The 16390-nt window shown below is 32.4% G+C and overlaps 1 protein-coding gene across 5 annotated transcripts in view; it reads left to right on the top strand.

Annotated features, from left to right (window-relative positions):
- Nucleotides 1–3919: 3919 nt before the first annotated feature.
- Nucleotides 3920–16390, top strand: part of ACA9 (autoinhibited Ca(2+)-ATPase 9) — a 31228-nt gene continuing 18757 nt past the window's right edge. The window contains exons 1-19 of one of the 5 annotated variants that reach the window (XM_012220688.4): nucleotides 3920–4096; nucleotides 4386–4427; nucleotides 4522–4677; nucleotides 4997–5113; nucleotides 5196–5235; nucleotides 8083–8198; nucleotides 8285–8416; nucleotides 8498–8587; nucleotides 11291–11360; nucleotides 12751–12821; nucleotides 12936–13019; nucleotides 13105–13182; nucleotides 13261–13332; nucleotides 14623–14706; nucleotides 14791–14873; nucleotides 14959–15067; nucleotides 15140–15195; nucleotides 15312–15354; nucleotides 15461–15544. In XM_012220688.4, coding sequence (XP_012076078.1) covers nucleotides 4546–4677; nucleotides 4997–5113; nucleotides 5196–5235; nucleotides 8083–8198; nucleotides 8285–8416; nucleotides 8498–8587; nucleotides 11291–11360; nucleotides 12751–12821; nucleotides 12936–13019; nucleotides 13105–13182; nucleotides 13261–13332; nucleotides 14623–14706; nucleotides 14791–14873; nucleotides 14959–15067; nucleotides 15140–15195; nucleotides 15312–15354; nucleotides 15461–15544 — 1461 coding nt within the window. In that variant the 5' untranslated portion in view covers nucleotides 3920–4096; nucleotides 4386–4427; nucleotides 4522–4545. Of the gene's footprint in view, nucleotides 4097–4356; nucleotides 4428–4521; nucleotides 4678–4996; nucleotides 5114–5195; nucleotides 5236–8082; nucleotides 8199–8284; nucleotides 8417–8497; nucleotides 8588–11290; nucleotides 11361–12750; nucleotides 12822–12935; nucleotides 13020–13104; nucleotides 13183–13260; nucleotides 13333–14622; nucleotides 14707–14790; nucleotides 14874–14958; nucleotides 15196–15311; nucleotides 15355–15460; nucleotides 15545–16390 lie in introns of all 5 variants that reach the window. The other 4 variants (XM_012220683.3, XM_089715593.1, XM_089715594.1 and 1 more) reach the window with 4 other exon arrangements.

Here is a 16390-nt window from a genome sequence, read left to right as displayed (position 1 = left end):
AAGTCGCTAATGAACCTAAACGCTTGTACTCGTATGAGGAGAAAATGCTAATAAAAATAGAGTTCACTTAAGTTAGTCTGCAGAATAATTTTTTTTTTCAAGCTTAGCTCAGTTTTAATCAACATTTTTAGCTCATTTTGGAATATTGGTTGGCTTAGCTATTTATTAGGTGACTCCATATTTTGCTAAAATAATCGAAAAGACGATACCTGACTTAAGACCAGTAAAAGTAAAATTATCATAGACAATTTTAGCTTAGTAGTAAAAGCATAAGGAGTGTCATAACTCAACATGCAAAACTCAGCCAAGATGAAATTGATTTTAATTTAGCAACAATACTATAGATCACGAACATCAATTTAAGAAATCGAACCTAATGATTCAATACTTATGGGAGGCATATGTTGCCAATCATGTCTTTTTGACGCGTGTTTTTTATGCCCCGCCTGATCCGATGAAGACACAAGGAGGATGAATGGGTTAATGCTATCTAGAAGCCTTTTAATCCAAGGATAAAAAAATGATAATAATATTAAAAATAAAAAATAAATAAATAAATAAATAAATAAATAAGAGAAGAGAAGAGTTGCGTGCTACAGTAGCTGTGCTACAGTAGCACGCGTGCTACAGTGGTACGCTACAGTGTCCTGACCTAACCTAGCTCTATAAATTCATCTCTTTCTCACAAACTTGACACAACTTCTTCACAACCTCACAATCTACAACTTCACAACTCCAAAAACCCTAAAAAATATACACTGTGCTGCCAACATTTCTCTCCAAAAAATTCTTATGAGTTTTGAAGAGAATTTGGCATTAGATATCAATTTTTGGTGATTTTAACCATAAAAAGAAAAATTAAAAAATAAAAAAGAACACATCAATCCTTAGAAATAAAGCTTCTGAACATTTGATCCATTTACAATCCTCAATCTGAGGATCAGGTAATTTTCTTAACATTTTTGTATTTTTTCTTTACATATTTTTGTGTTTTTTACATATTTTTGTGATTTTAGCTTCTTTAAATTGTATTCTGTTCATATTTGGCTATTTTATATGTCCTCAAAACATATTTAAACAAGAAATGATGTAAAAAATCACTTAAAATGAATTCTGGACAAAAATCACGTAGATGTTCATCGATGAACAGTAACTGTTCATCAATTTTTCCAGAAATAATCGATGAACAGTAACTGTTTGTTCAATGAACAGTAACTATTCATCAATTTTCCCAGAAATGATCGATGAATAGTAACTGTTTATTCATCGATGAACAGTAAATGTTCTTAATTTTCCAGAAATCGATACTATTCATAACACTGTTCATACACTATTCATGCACTATTCATTATTTTTCCCAGAAATGATCGATACTATTCATCAATTTTTCCAGAAATAACAATAATAAAAAAAATATAAATTTTACATAAAAATAAATTTTAAGGACTGAGAATGCCTAAATATGAACAGATCACAGTTTAATTAAGCTTAAAATATTAAAATGTGATTATATATATTTATTTGTATGAATTTTATTATTTGTATGAATTTTTATTGGTTTATGGATTTAATTATATATATTTTTGGATCCGGTTTGTTGCCCGCCTTTAACCATAAGGCAAGAGCGGGTCTTTTATTTATTTCATTTAATATTTTTGACTCGGTTTGTCGCCCGCCTTGAACCATAAGGCAAGAGCGGGTCTTTTTATTTATTTGGTTTGATTGTTTGATTTAATTACCTTAATTTGAATAATTGTTATGTGATAATTAGATTTGTTTGGGACGATTAAATAATTTTTCAAATAGGAACTCGGTCCGATTTATTTGGGTTGGGTTTAAGTAAACAAATAATTTGGCTTTTCTAACTAAAATAAATTAGAAATCATAGGTTAATAGAGGTCGGTTTTCCGGGCGTCGGCTTCCAACGGGCCGACGTACCCAATTCCCTTATCCAGAATCGCATTGGTGCGGCTGACCAGTCTTTTAAAATAATTTGGCCTTAAAACAAAATTAGGTTTAAAATATAGTCATTTTTATAAAAACGGTCCCATTGCCTAAACAATGGGTGGCGACTCAAAATTGTTTATAAGACCGATTTATCGGCACTGCATCAAAATAAAACATTTTATCAAAAACCACAAAAATGATGTTTTCGGGTCCTTCGGGGGGATTTTCGACGAAAACATGTCTAAAAGCTCAAGGTCAGCATGGTCCGCACTTAGATTATTATATTCATAGCTGAGCTTCGACCTAAGCTACAAAGCATTGAAGTTTAACATAAACTACCAAGCAATGAAGCTCATCATGAGCTACCAAGCAATAAAGCTCAGGATGAGCTACCAAGCAAGTCTTGCTTCGTAAGTGATACCGACTACACTAGAAAGTCAAAAGTACTAGTCAAACACTAAAAATTAATATTTCTAAAAATCTAGAAGATTACATCCTAATCAGCAACCTAAAAGGAGTATTTTAGACCACTATATAAAGGACCCTACATCCTCCATCAAAGATACATGATCATTTTTCTTATAATATTATAATCCTCTCGAGCTCTCTGTGTAACTTAAGCATTAGAGTGTTTATAGCTACATCCCTCATGATGCCTCAACCTATGCTTTATTTTTAGCCATCTTGGTGATAATCTATGTTCGTTTTCACCGTAAAATTTGTACCTCATTAGATATAATTATCAATCATAATTGTATATGAATTGCCACAAAATTTTAGATTCAATTCTAGTTACAAAGTCTATGAGCAACTAATAACTTAGAGGGAGTTGATATGGCCTTGGCTATAAGTAACTATGGACATAAAGAGGTAGGTGAGAGACTATTGCCTGGGGTGGAGCTACACCATGCTTAGTGTAGGCATGTGCTCGCCCTCAAATGAAAAACAATTGTGTTATTTATTTTTGTCCTCTGCTCCACTTTTGGGATTAAAATCAAACCATCATGACTCATGAATGTCCTTTCTTTTCTAAGATCCAACTTATTATTGAATCATTAAATCGGCTCTCAATTTAACAAAATAAAATTTTTATTTCATATAATATTTAAAAGCAAAATTTTTACAAATTTCAAAAGTTAACCATACCAAGATTTTAATATCTTAAAATATATAAAATCCATAATTTTTCTTTTGTCAATTTAACCTTAATCTTCTATCTCTCTCTTTCAAAAATTTTTTAATTAATAAAGTCCTTTTCAATTTGCACATTAGGCATATCAATTTAATTTTTTCTTTAATTTTGTGAAAATGATTATCTTTCAGCTAGTCGTTATATAAATTATTCAATAATGAAAAATTATGTAAGTACGAAATTTACCAAATAAGGTTGGAAAAAGAAATTAAAAAAAAAAATTGTAGATCAATATATTTGAAAAATAAGTAATGGATTTTTTTTCTTCCAAAAAAAAAGTAATGATTTTGTTTATGTTTAAATTATCATTTAGTATTCTTACCATATTTAGAACTTGCAATTTCTAAATTACAGGATAAACAAATAATTTTTTTTATTGAAATTTAAGAATAAATTTGCTTACCTGACTAAATTTTTTGTCTCTGCCACTGGTTGGTGGTCTTAGGCGCGTAAATTTATGAAACTATAAATTTTATTTTAGTTTGATGATGTTAATTTTTTGAGATTTTTTTAGCTATCCTAACTTTGAATTTGATATATACCAAACATTTTTTAAAGTTTTTTCTTTATAAAATTGTAAATTCTTTTTTGTTATTTGCTCGATTTTAATTTTTGAAAGTTTTTCTTTAACCTCTAGCGTCGGCATTATATTTTATTAATAATAATTAATTTACAAAGAAAAGAAAAAGTTTAGAATTGACTTCACCAACACAAAATGTGCAATAATTTTTGGGACATACCTAACAGAAGTCATTGCGCGGGAAACTTCGCAGAAGTTTCCTAGTGCTTAATTTTATAATTTTGATTCGTGGAAGAAACACAATGACAGAGACAGAGTCTTCAGCCTTTTTGAGAAAAAAATTATGAACGTAAATTTATATATTCCAAACACTCATTCGATTTTCTCTTTTTGGCTTTCTGACCACCGATTCATCAGGCGATCATCATTATAATCATGTAAGTTTTTTTTTTTTTTTTTTTTTTTTTTAAATTAATTTAAATAAAAATTTTAGACCTCCGTTTCGCACTCTCCGCCAGAAGAAACCACCAATCTCGCAGACAGAGCAGTAGCTGTTTCTACTTGTCCAGTGGTTGTTCCCTTCGTGTTTGCGTTGTTATACTAACTGTGAAGTGGTTATTTATTTACTTATTTTATGAATAACAAAAATTAACTATTTATTTATTTATTTATTTATTTTTCTATATTTATTTTCGAGTGTGAGCGTTTCTGTTTGATTTGGCTTAGAGCGAGGTGGCCTTTCCCGTCGTTTCGTGTACGGGTTCGGAGGTGACATCTCTCTCAATGACATCGTTACTTTAGTTCAGTTTTCGTTTAATTAATGAGTAATAGTAGTAATAGTTGTAGTGATGAATTGTCTCAGTCGTTGTTGTCGTCGTCGTCTACAATGCGGGAGTGGGAGACTGACATTGAAGCCGGGGGCCTCAAAGATGCCCATTGCGACGACCGCGATTCCGAGAATCCTTTTGATATTGCTCAGACCAAGAATGCTTCTGTTGAAACTCTCAGACGCTGGAGGGTGATTATTCCTTTCATTTTTTAATTGTTTGTATGAGTAATGTGTGATTTTTGAAAAAATGTTAAGTTTAAACATGCCAGCTTGCACTTTGAGTTACAGTACAGTAATTTTTCTTACCAAATGAGGTCCTACCATTCATCATTTACGCCATTTGTTTTTCTATATGTGTGGCTCTCACAGTAGGGAAATCGAATATATGGTTGCTGCTAATCACTTGTTTGTTAATGAGTTTATATGTACACATATTTAAATGTACTCGTCCGAAGTTTATGTTTGTCTTAGAAGTTCAGACTAATTGTTGCGTATTGGTCTTTCACAGCAAGCTGCACTTGTGCTGAATGCTTCTCGTCGGTTTCGATACACCTTGGACTTGAGAAAGGAAGAGGAGAAAGAAAAAAGGAAACGGATGATTAGATCCCATGCCCAAGTCATAAGAGTAAATATGCTATTTGTAAAAAAAAATCAAATACGCATGTAAGACTATTCTATATTTAATCAATGGATATTTGTCATTGTAGGCGGCATTGCTTTTCAAGTTAGCTGGGGAGCGACAAATCGGTATCTCACACTCTTATGGTTTTTCAATTGATGTTCATAATTGCCTTTAGTTATTATGATGCATTACCTGATACGAGGAAAAGCCAACACTTATCTCCTTTTTTAAAAAATGAATTAAATTACCCAAGACATTTGATTATACTTGACAAAATGATCCTTTTGTTTGGTTTCAAGAAAAATTATTCTATTTGACCTGTTGTTAAAAAAAAAAAAAAAAGCATTTTGTTGAAATCTTGACTGGAGGTCATTAAAATTTATATTTAAGGTGAACTTCTCATATACTAATAAAACAAACTTCAAAACAACTGAACAAACACTATACATTGTCTTTTCTAGCATGTAAAAGGATAATTTTTTGAAAAAGTAATTCGAACTACTACTATGAGACAGGCTTTTAGTTGACATAATAAAAATTAAGTATTATTTCATAAATTAGCTTTAGGCTTGAAACATGGGTTTTGCTTTCTCTTATCTTTTCATCTTACTAAAATTAAATCATAGATTAGAGCTTTTAATACTAAAATTAGGCTGCAATTAAAATTAATGCTTTATCAGTGTTATTTCTTTTTCTTTGGAGGTAACAATACCTCAATCAAGCTATACTGTCTTGAAAGGTACATTTTAGCATAAAAGTAACTCCTTTTAAGTTATTTGAATCTAAAATTTGTATTTTTCTTGTTCAAGTGATTTCATTATTTTATATCTTTTGAGAATTGTAATGAGTTTGATGGTGCATTTATCACATGAAGGTGGTGATCCTAAGAATGTATATTTCTAATTTCTATATCTTTTTGGCTCATAATTAAACTCAAATACTTTGCATTTGGAAGAGGATTGGGGTTACCCAACAAATCCTCTCTCTCATGTTTTTGCTTAATTTAGAGGTTACACATTTTCAACTAGGTCTAAAAACATACTACCTAATTTCCTAACAGGGCAATCCCTAAATGGAAACATGATGTAAAGCGATGATTTAGAATTAATTAGACAAGAGAAAGAGAAATAAAAGGAGGGGCCGGGGGTGGTTGAAGAGAGGAAGGAGAGAGTTTTTTGACATTGAACCTAAAACTCATATATCAGGTTAAAAAATTTGCTATGAATAGATCATAAATTGTAAGATAAGGGAGATTTCATTTGTCTATATGAAAACTTCAAGGTTAGTTAGTTTGATTAATGAGTTGCAAAGGTTTGGATCTAAGAGTCTATGTACAATTATATGAAATCCATGTGTATAGTAAATTTTATCAATTTCTAGTTGAGCCAAAGTTTTTGCAACATGAATAAGATCTTGAGCTCGGCCTGCCTGGAATCGCGGTTTTGCAAATTTGACATGTAAACTTACACCTATCCGTTCTTATGCAATCTGAGTTGAAAAATTTGTTTAGAAAATTAACTCACAAAATTGAATAATTCTATGCATGAGGAAATTTGGGATTTTGACACCTTTGGTGGACGTGCTATGTGGCTACTTATTCTTTTCCTCTTAAAAAGAGATTTGGAAGTTGAATGAGTTGTTGAAAGTATATCTCTAAATGGAGGATGAAACTATTACTGAACTAACTTCCTCGTCAATTTTCTTTTCGTGTACAAACAACAAAAACAATTAAATCTTAATTCTAAGTTAGTTGGGTTGGCTGTATGGATTTGTTTCTTCCATTTTGCTCGGTTTTGTGTTAATTCTTTAGAAAGACCTCGCATATCTAGATCTTTCTTAAATAATTTTTTTCCGTGTTGTCTTGGGTCTTCCTCTCTGTTTTTCTGGTCTCGTCTTCTTTAACATGCTTGATTTTCTTTGAGGGCTTCTGTGGATCTTCAACATAAAATTAGCAAACCACCTTAACCTTCCTTTCCTCGTGTTTTCTCGATAGGTTCTACTCCTACCATATATTAGAAACAAAACATTACTTATCAAAAAGTTTACCAGCCTTCCACCTTCAATTTTCTTTTCCTATCCATTATTGAAAAAAGTTACCTTTTATTTGAAATGTTGGGATAAGGTGACTTATGTTTCAAACTTGAAGCTTTTTTACTTGTGAGAGCAACATCTTAGGGTATGTGGAAAGGTGAAAGCAATTTGAAACTATCTTTGAGGAGATTCAAGGAACGAATGATAAATTGTTGGCTATCATCTTTGGTAAGAAACTTATTTAATAGGTCATCATTAAAGATGTAAGAGGCTTCTAGACGAGGCAAGTTATATTTTATGCTTCCTTCAAGATGCAACCTTTTTTTATGTCAACTGCTTGTCTATAAGAATTATAAGTTTTGATCGTCAAGATATCAAAGGAAGATGAGTGAGTCATATTAAAGTGAAGAAAGCAAACATCGAATTGAAGATCTATTGGAACATACTTTGGGGAAAAGAATAGATAAAAAAAACTTAGGAAGCTTGTTAAATATTAGGTCAAATTTGGCATGGCTGACTTTAGGTCAATATAGATAATAACGTTACACTAGTGCATTATCTCACCTAAGGTATTTCGTTATGGCCATAATTATTATCTTGAGAATTTCCCTAAATTCATATTTACTTTTTAATTATAAAATTCTTCTTGGTGTTGTAGCCTTCTCACTCTAGTTTTTCCGCTGAATTGTAAACATCTTAGTATGCATGTGTGGCAAATGGCAACAACTATGGTGCCTTTATTGACATACTCTTGTTTTTTGTCATAAAGTTAGAAATTCTAAATTAGAAATTAAACTATTTTCTTGTTTTGTTGAAGTGATAAAAAAAGTTGGTTTGTAGATATGGTATATACTATATTGTTGCTTCATCGTACTTTATGCAAAATTTTTTTGCCTTTTTGGTCTAATAATATTGTGTCATCTTTTGTTCTACTTGTCTAGTCATCGCTCCCATAGTAGCAGCCCCAATTCCTAGTGGTGATTATGCAATTGGACTAGAACAACTTGCTTCAATGACCAGGGATCATAATATTTCTGCTCTACAAGAGTATGGGGGTGTAAGTCTATTATGAATATAGATTTTCCTTGTTAGGCACCAATTTACTACTAATCATAATTTACGAAATGCTGGTTACTTCATCAGGCTAAAGGGTTAGCTAAAATGTTGAAAACAAATTTGGAGAGTGGAATCAATGGGGATGAGAATGATTTAATACAGCGTAGGAGTGCGTTTGGTGTAAATACATATCCTCGGAAAAAAGGGCGGAGTTTCTTGGTATTCTACATGTTTTCAATTGATATTTGAGATGCATTAATAATCTTTGGCTTTTCACTTATTGTGTTTCTTATTTTTCAGAGGTTCCTTTGGGAAGCTTGGCAAGATTTGACCCTTATCATCTTGATCATAGCTGCCATAGCGTCACTAGCACTAGGAATTAAGACGGAGGTATAATTAATCTTCTTAAATAAGTTCATTTTATTTTACTTGATTAAGCTAGAAAATGTTCCTAGTTAGTAATTACGGTTATAGTATTGGTTCTTGGTTGATCCATTTTCCTTTTAATTTGTATGGCTTTGTGGATTGTAGCATGAGTTTAGCTAGATGATAACATTATTGTTAGAAAGAAATGCAGAATAAAAATTTGGGTGACTTACTATTTAATCCCTTTAGTATAACAATATACACAAGTCGGGACTCGTATTTTTAGAAACTAATTAGTCCTTTCATTTTAACTATTTAGTCATTCCTTAATGACAATAACATTGAATTGTTGTAGAACTAAAATCATTCTCATCTCTTACTATCTCACCTATGTTTGGACTTGAAAAAAGAGGCGATCATAAAGCTAACAAACAAACCACTAAATCTCTTCCATCGGAAATTAACCTTCTTTCTCAACTTTACAACTCTTTCTTCTTTGTTTGAACTACACCAAATCCCTATCCATTCTATAACTCTCTTGCTCTCCTTGATCTATATATCAAATCCCTACCTAAGTCACTTCTCTTTCTTCTTCATTTTTTCTTCAAGATTTGGCAGGTTACACATTTATATATAGAGAGAGTAGTAGCAAAATAAATATTTAAGGTTGGATTCTCCACAATTGATTCATTAGATAAAGCTGGATGCTTTTTTCTTTTTTTTTTTTTTTTTTTTTTTTTTTTTTTGCTTGCTTTATTTGTAGCTTTGTTCTTGTTGCTGTGCAATTGCTCCCAATGAGATTCTAGTGTCATTTAGAGAGAAGAAAGTTCATTCTTTTGTAAGAAACTAAAGAACTAATACATGAGATTATCTAAGTGCGTGCTTGCACTTTCTTAGAGTGAAGAGAAAGAGTAGAGGAAAAGATAAATTAGAACCAAAAATGGAGGAATAATTTTGTAATAAGCAGTTGCCTCCATTGATTTTTGAGATTTTTCAGATTAAATTTTTATTTGACTAATGGAAAAATAGTCTAAATCCTAATAGAAGGATGACTCAGTTAGATGAAGTAACACAGGGGAACTATTTAATTAGTTATGAAAATAAGGTACTGACTATTTTTTTTTTTTGTTGTACTAGAGGGATTCAATGGTACTTCATTCTAAAAGTTTTGAAGTATGCAAGAAAAATTAATGTATGAGTTTAGTGATATTTTGATAAGTACATAAATTGCAGGATGAAAATTCCTATAGGCACCACCTCATGTTCGCTATTGAAAGACCTTCAAGGCGCTTTAAAGTTTTATTGCAATACGTATGATGAGATGGTCTCTACACCTTTAGCATTTCCTAAATTCACTTTGTCAAACATATTAGTAAGCCATCTCAAAATGTGATACTCTTTTTATTTTCCATGTGCCCCTTACTTTATGCTTACTAGTTTATTTAAGGTCTTTCTAGGAAATGTTTGAAATTATTAATCTACTTCCTCTGTTCTATTTAGAGAAAACAGAAAAAACTCTGGGATTAAGAAAGTAATTAAACAGAAAACTTTTCCCATTTTTTGCCTATAATACCTCTAATCAGCCTTTTACATACATAATTAATGGCGAGGAAGCCAACTCACTAATAGAGTATTCCAAGAGTGCATTTATTAGCCAAAATCTTTAAGCATTACAAGAGTCTTCTCAACTTCAAATTAGAACATCTGAATAGATTTACACGTTTTTGAAAATAAGGCACTAGTAAGATGGAAACTGTCCTCAAAATCACTAGATACGGGAACATAAAATCAAAATTTGTGCACATATTAGTAAGTGTTAATATCCATGTAAAGGCAGTTTTTTAAAAGTAGGGTATAACAATATAAACTTGTGACTATTTTATGCTGACCTCCCAAGAAAAATACTCGTGTCTAGTCATATTTGTGCTTCACGCGTAAATTAGTGCACTCTTCTTGCAAACTGAGTACAAACTGAGTCAACAAAGGATTACAATTAAGTTTGTTGGAAGAAATTTAAATTTGTGTCCAAATTAAAAGTATAATATGGACATAGAAACATTTTATATAAGTAACGTACAACAATTAAAAAGTGTGGCCATATTATGAAACCTGGTTAGTATACGTACTTTATTCGTGCTCAGATCCGTAAAGTCGAGCACAATTGTACCAAACCGCTCATAAGCTGTTACTCATGCTTTGGAAACATAAAATCATTAGTTGTGCAACCAACTTTTGTCTGCCAGTATGCTCGTTAATTGAGCCAAAAAAAGGTAGTAATAGAGGTTAATCAAGGGCATATTAGGCTTTATCTTTTGGCATCCTTCCCAAATTTCCATTTAGAATAAAATTCTCTATATAAAACAAACACTCAAAATGGAAATTTTCTCTAAAGTAAGAGAACTGAGGGAGTAATATTCTTAACATTGAAAGTGTAAAATTGAGCTTGCTCACAATAGAATGAGCATTTTAAACTCCTATATATATATATATATGTGTGTGTGTGTGTGTGTTTTTATTTATTTATTCTCAAATCATATTTGATGTTCTTGCTTGTGGACATCTTTTTAGTTTTGCTGTTTGTGGAGTTTTTGTTTTTTGCCATGTTCTCTATGTAAACCTATATATTAGTAATACTTGTTTTAGCAAGCATATTTATCCCAACCCATATCTCCCTTGTTTTCTGTTTAAACTGTTATTTTATACTGTCCTTGATACTACTTTTCACAGGGTGTGGAAGAAGGATGGTACGATGGGGCAAGCATTGCTTTTGCTGTTATCCTTGTTATAATTGTAACCGGTATTGAATTCAATTTCCTTTATTTTTCTAATTAAGGTCCTTATATTTGGCAATGTGCTAGGAAAGGAGCAAATTTTGGATGTCTGTAATTACGTGTCAGGAATGGTTTGTCAAAGACCCATGCAATTGCTTGCTTTCATCTCTTGACTTCTAAACATAATTTTATTGGTGTTGCTGCTATTGTTATAATTTTCTATAGTATTGGGCTGCTTTTTTTCCTATACTAATCAAAATGTTCATTAGATCTGAGAGTAAAGATAATTTATTGTTTTCATCAGTATTGAGATGATGGTATGCTAGTGTTGATGGGCTTTGAATTGCGGTTTTAGTGCCTTCATTGGCTTGGCTTCTGGCCAGGGTGTTAAGTATTGGCCAATGCTTATGATTTAACATTTTCCAGTACACCACCTGTGATTGGCAAATCACTTGGAATCAAACCCATATCAGCTGCTATTAAGGCTTTTACGGCCACTTTGCTAATTTGTATTTGGCTATACAACTGTTTCACCAAACAAAAAGCCTAAAGTTTTGTGTCAGCACTAACAACTGAAGCTGAGTAGAGGAGAAGGAGGAGGAGAAGAAGGGGATAGAAAGAGATGGAGAAGGTGCGTACTTGGATAGAGAGAGGGTGGTGCCATCTGTATTCCCATTTGTCTATCTTTTTCTCTTTTCATTTTAAACCTTAAAAGAATACCAAAGAAGAATGAGGAGGATGAAAGAGATGTGGCACTTGTTAACGACATTGTTCTATTGCTTTGTCTTGTTCTTTTAAATCTGTTTTTGGCCCCAACGTCTAGATAGGGGTTTGATTTCTTTGAGTTGCAATGCATACTGGCATTCTTTCTAAATCTGAATTTGAATCATTACTTTTAGTTATACATATAGATAAGGTTCCTTGTAATTTTTTATTATCGTCCCTTTTTTACTACCTTTTTATATCATTTTTTTTTTTTTGTGTATTATCATTTTTATACAATGACTTTCTGTGATTCATTTCTATTTCTTCACTGTAAATTGTTAGATATACAAGATTATTATGATAGTTTCTTAAATTCTCCATTTAACATTGATTTGAGTTATTTTGCTAATCTTTTTTTTAAAACATTCATGTTAGTAGTAGCCTGCTTGTTTTGTTCTGCTTCAGTATGGGTTTCCATTTCTGTTATTTAAAACCCTAGCCAGGATATGTAATTTCGAGCTTTAATTTCCTCCCTTTATTTCTATATTCTGATTATAGCAGTTAAAAAAAAAAATTTAATAATGTGATGGTGAATTTGGTTCGGCCAGGCTACAGTTCTTTTATTTGTGACTCTTTCAAGCTATTTCTATGCTAACATTCTTTCTACATCAGTCAACCTTTTCATAACTCTTCTTTTTATCTGTTTACTAGCTTTTAGTGATTATCGTCAATCTCTCCAGTTTCAAAATTTAAATGAGGAAAAGCAAAATATACAGTTAGAGGTACGTACCTGTATGTTGCAAAAATAATCATGATATATGTTGTTAGATTCTTGTATTTTTCTTTTTTTAAACATTTGCTTTCTAAGTAAGAGGATAGCATGAAAATTTTTTCAGGTCATGAGAGGTGGTAGAACAGTGAAACTTTCAATATTTGATATTGTTGTTGGTGATGTGGTACCTCTTAGAATAGGTGATCAGGTGAGTTTATGTCAGATTATTTTATTTCTGTTCCACATTTAAATACTTCTGCCATTCAACTTGTAACTCCTGGGTGTTTCATTAGGTCCCGGCTGATGGAATCTTAATCACTGGTCATTCTCTTGCTATAGATGAATCTAGCATGACGGGTGAAAGCAAGATTGTAAGTTAGCCAGCATTCTAGTAATGCAGTATTCTGCTGGAATAAATCTCTTGTTTTTAAGCTTGATCTTTGTTGTAGGTTCACAAGGATCATAAGGCACCATTTTTGATGTCTGGTTGCAAAGTTGCAGATGGTGTTGGTACTATGCTGGTAATTATTGCTTGATTGATGCCTATATCTAGTAGAGTTTTGAATCATGTATTTTCTCGTTAATCATCTGATCTCTACTCACCGATCATTGACAATTTGTGGTGGTGATTTTTCATTTTTAGATTATATAAGATTGTTTTGATGATCTATCACAAATGTTTATTTTGATACATGGAAAGTTGAGCTGCCAATGAAGTGAAATTTGCATTCTTGCTTCTTCACGCTTCATAGCATGTTGTTTAGGTCAGCTTGGGGAAAGTTCATCAGGATATTAAGGCTAGGGCTTTCATAGTGATCATGAATTAGGGCTTGAAAATTAATATAGCATGGTTTTGTTTAGAATAATAGAGGAAACATTAACACAATGACATAAACTACTAGCTTCACAATAACGGGATCTAGGACTCGCTGCTATCTAGAAAGAATCATGCTAAATGTGTTATAATTTCGTCATACAACTCAAGAAAAAAAAAAAGCATAGTCTGTTGAAATTTTATTGACTGAACTTTATCACAAAGCATTACAAGCATGTTTATCTATAGATTTGGACACCCACAATAAATGAAAAGGATTACTATTTTCCCAAACCAACAAGGAAAATGGACTCTGAATAAAACAAATAAATATAAATACTCCTGAAGAATTTGGAAAGTTGGAAATTACAAAATTTCCCCTTAGACTTAAACTTTTTGACCATTAACTTATTTATACAGGACTAAAACAAAGATTAAAGTAAATATGAATACTCTTGAAGTTATAGCAACAGATTTTCCATTGAAGCTGGAAATTACAAAATTTCCCTTGGACTTAAAGTTCTTGACTATCAACTTATTCTTTTAGATATGTAAATAAATATAACTCTTAAAGGACTGGAAATATATTATAGCATCTGAACTAAAATCCTAGATGAAATCTGGAACATAATTATGAAGTTCTCAAATCTTTTAATGTTTCATGCTTTCCTTTTCGCTTCAACATGTATATGTATACTATTACAAGAAAGATATATGCTTAGGATAGATCGTCCAAGACAATGAGGCACCCAGAAGCATCCATGATAGGAAATTGATGGTATTTGATTGGACAATATCAAATTTCATTTGTTCTTGAGTAGGTAAAGCTGTTATTCACACAATCTTCACAATTCCTGCTTTGAATATTTAATGAAATCTTCCTTCTTTTGATAACTACCTGAAGACTTGCTGCATTCCCTTATTCTAGTTACAAAAGACTTGGTAATTTCTTTTTGTAGTTGATCACCTTGAAGATTCAATTCTTAGCCATTTGTAGGTAACTGGTGTTGGAATCAATACTGAGTGGGGATTATTGATGGCAAGCATCTCAGAGGATACTGGTGAAGAGACTCCCTTGCAGGTTTTGTCTTGGTTTTCGTTAACATTTCCTAATAGCAATTCAAGTGATTTACCTTTAAGAGAATTTTTTAATGACTTGAAATAGGTACGCTTGAATGGAGTTGCAACTTTTATAGGCATCGTGGGTTTAACAGTAGCTGTATCCGTTCTTGCTGTCCTCTTAATCAGGTGATATAAATTTCTCCCAACAGTTACAGTTTGTTCAATTGTTTGCATATCAACTTACCAACTACAATCACATCCAAAATTTTAGATACTTTACTGGAAATACAAGAAACTCAAATGGAGAAGTCCAGTTTATCCGAGGCCATACTAAGATTGGCGAGGCCGTGGATGGAGTTGTTAAAATTATTACCATTGCAGTAAGTGCAATCCCTTGGTTATCACATTCATTTATGTGTTGTGGTTTCTTGACCAACTGTTGGGCCATTCAGGTAACAATCGTTGTTGTTGCTGTGCCAGAAGGACTTCCTTTGGCTGTTACCTTGACGTAAGTAACAGTGTTCTCTCTCATACCAACATGATATTGCAGCTAAAGCTGAGATAATTGTTCCATATTCTCTTGTATCCTTCTCAATCTTGGTTTTATACATCATTGGCTTATAGCTTGGCATACTCAATGCGGAAGATGATGGCAGATAAAGCCTTGGCAAGTATCTCTGATTTCCTCAAAGTTCTAGCTATAATTGCTTCTACCTCGTATCCTCAAATGTGAGTTCTATTATAAATTTTTTTTGACAGCAATACATTTACAGGTTCGTAGGCTTTCAGCATGTGAAACTATGGGCTCGGCTACAACAATTTGCAGTGATAAGACTGGAACACTGACCTTGAATCAGGTGTGTTCTGCTATTGGAAGCCTGCTATTAAATTTTCAGCATTTAATTTTCAGTTTTACCAAATACCACCTTAGCTGGTTTTGAAATACCTAGTGAATATTGTTGTTAAGAATCCCACACCGACTGAAGGCCAATCCACAAAGGGCATATAAGGGTGGCAAGCAAGCTAGCTAATTGGTTAGTACAAACCTTTTAGCATTGGTTGGCCCAAGCCCAAGTAAGTCCATATTATCCATTTTCACCCTATGGGTTTTAACCTCCTACCCAATTCACCTCTACCCTTTCATTTGTAGTATGGTATTAGAGCAGGTACGGCCCGGTTTCAGTTATTCCCGGTGTTGCCGTTGCGTTTCAATTCGGGCTCTCGTCTAGATGTCCCGTCCTAATGAGGCCCATTCAATTTCAAGGGTGAAAAGCCCAATTCCATTTCAAGGGGAGGATTTCAAGTTTCAAAGTGTCAACTTGAAGTCCGGTCCCGGTTGCACTTGAAGGGGAGTGTTAAGAATTTCACATCGATTAAATAGCCAATCCACAAAGGGCATATAAGGGTGGCAAGCTAGTTAGCTAATTGGTTAATACTAACCTTTTAGCATTGGTTGACCCAAGCCCAAGTAACCCACATTATACATTTTCACCTTATGGGTTCTAACCTCCTACCTAATTCACCTCTACCCTTTCATTTGTAATAATTGTTAATATTGTCATTTTTATAAATATGTATAACTTTTATGTGTTTTCTAATTATTGATCGCAATTTGTCCTTATAGGAGTATGTTTGACTCGCTCGAGTCTCCCAGTGTCACTTCCTCTTGTCTATCTAATCTAATTAGTTTGGCAAAACATTTG

Source organism: Jatropha curcas, chromosome 10 (assembly GCF_041381405.1).
Source record: "Jatropha curcas cultivar XTBG-Jc1 chromosome 10, XTBG_Jcur_1.0, whole genome shotgun sequence".
In the NCBI taxonomy this organism is placed as follows: Eukaryota; Viridiplantae; Streptophyta; class Magnoliopsida; order Malpighiales; family Euphorbiaceae; genus Jatropha; species Jatropha curcas.
Note: the sequence above shows the minus strand (reverse complement) of the source record. Positions and strands in the feature narration are given on the sequence as shown.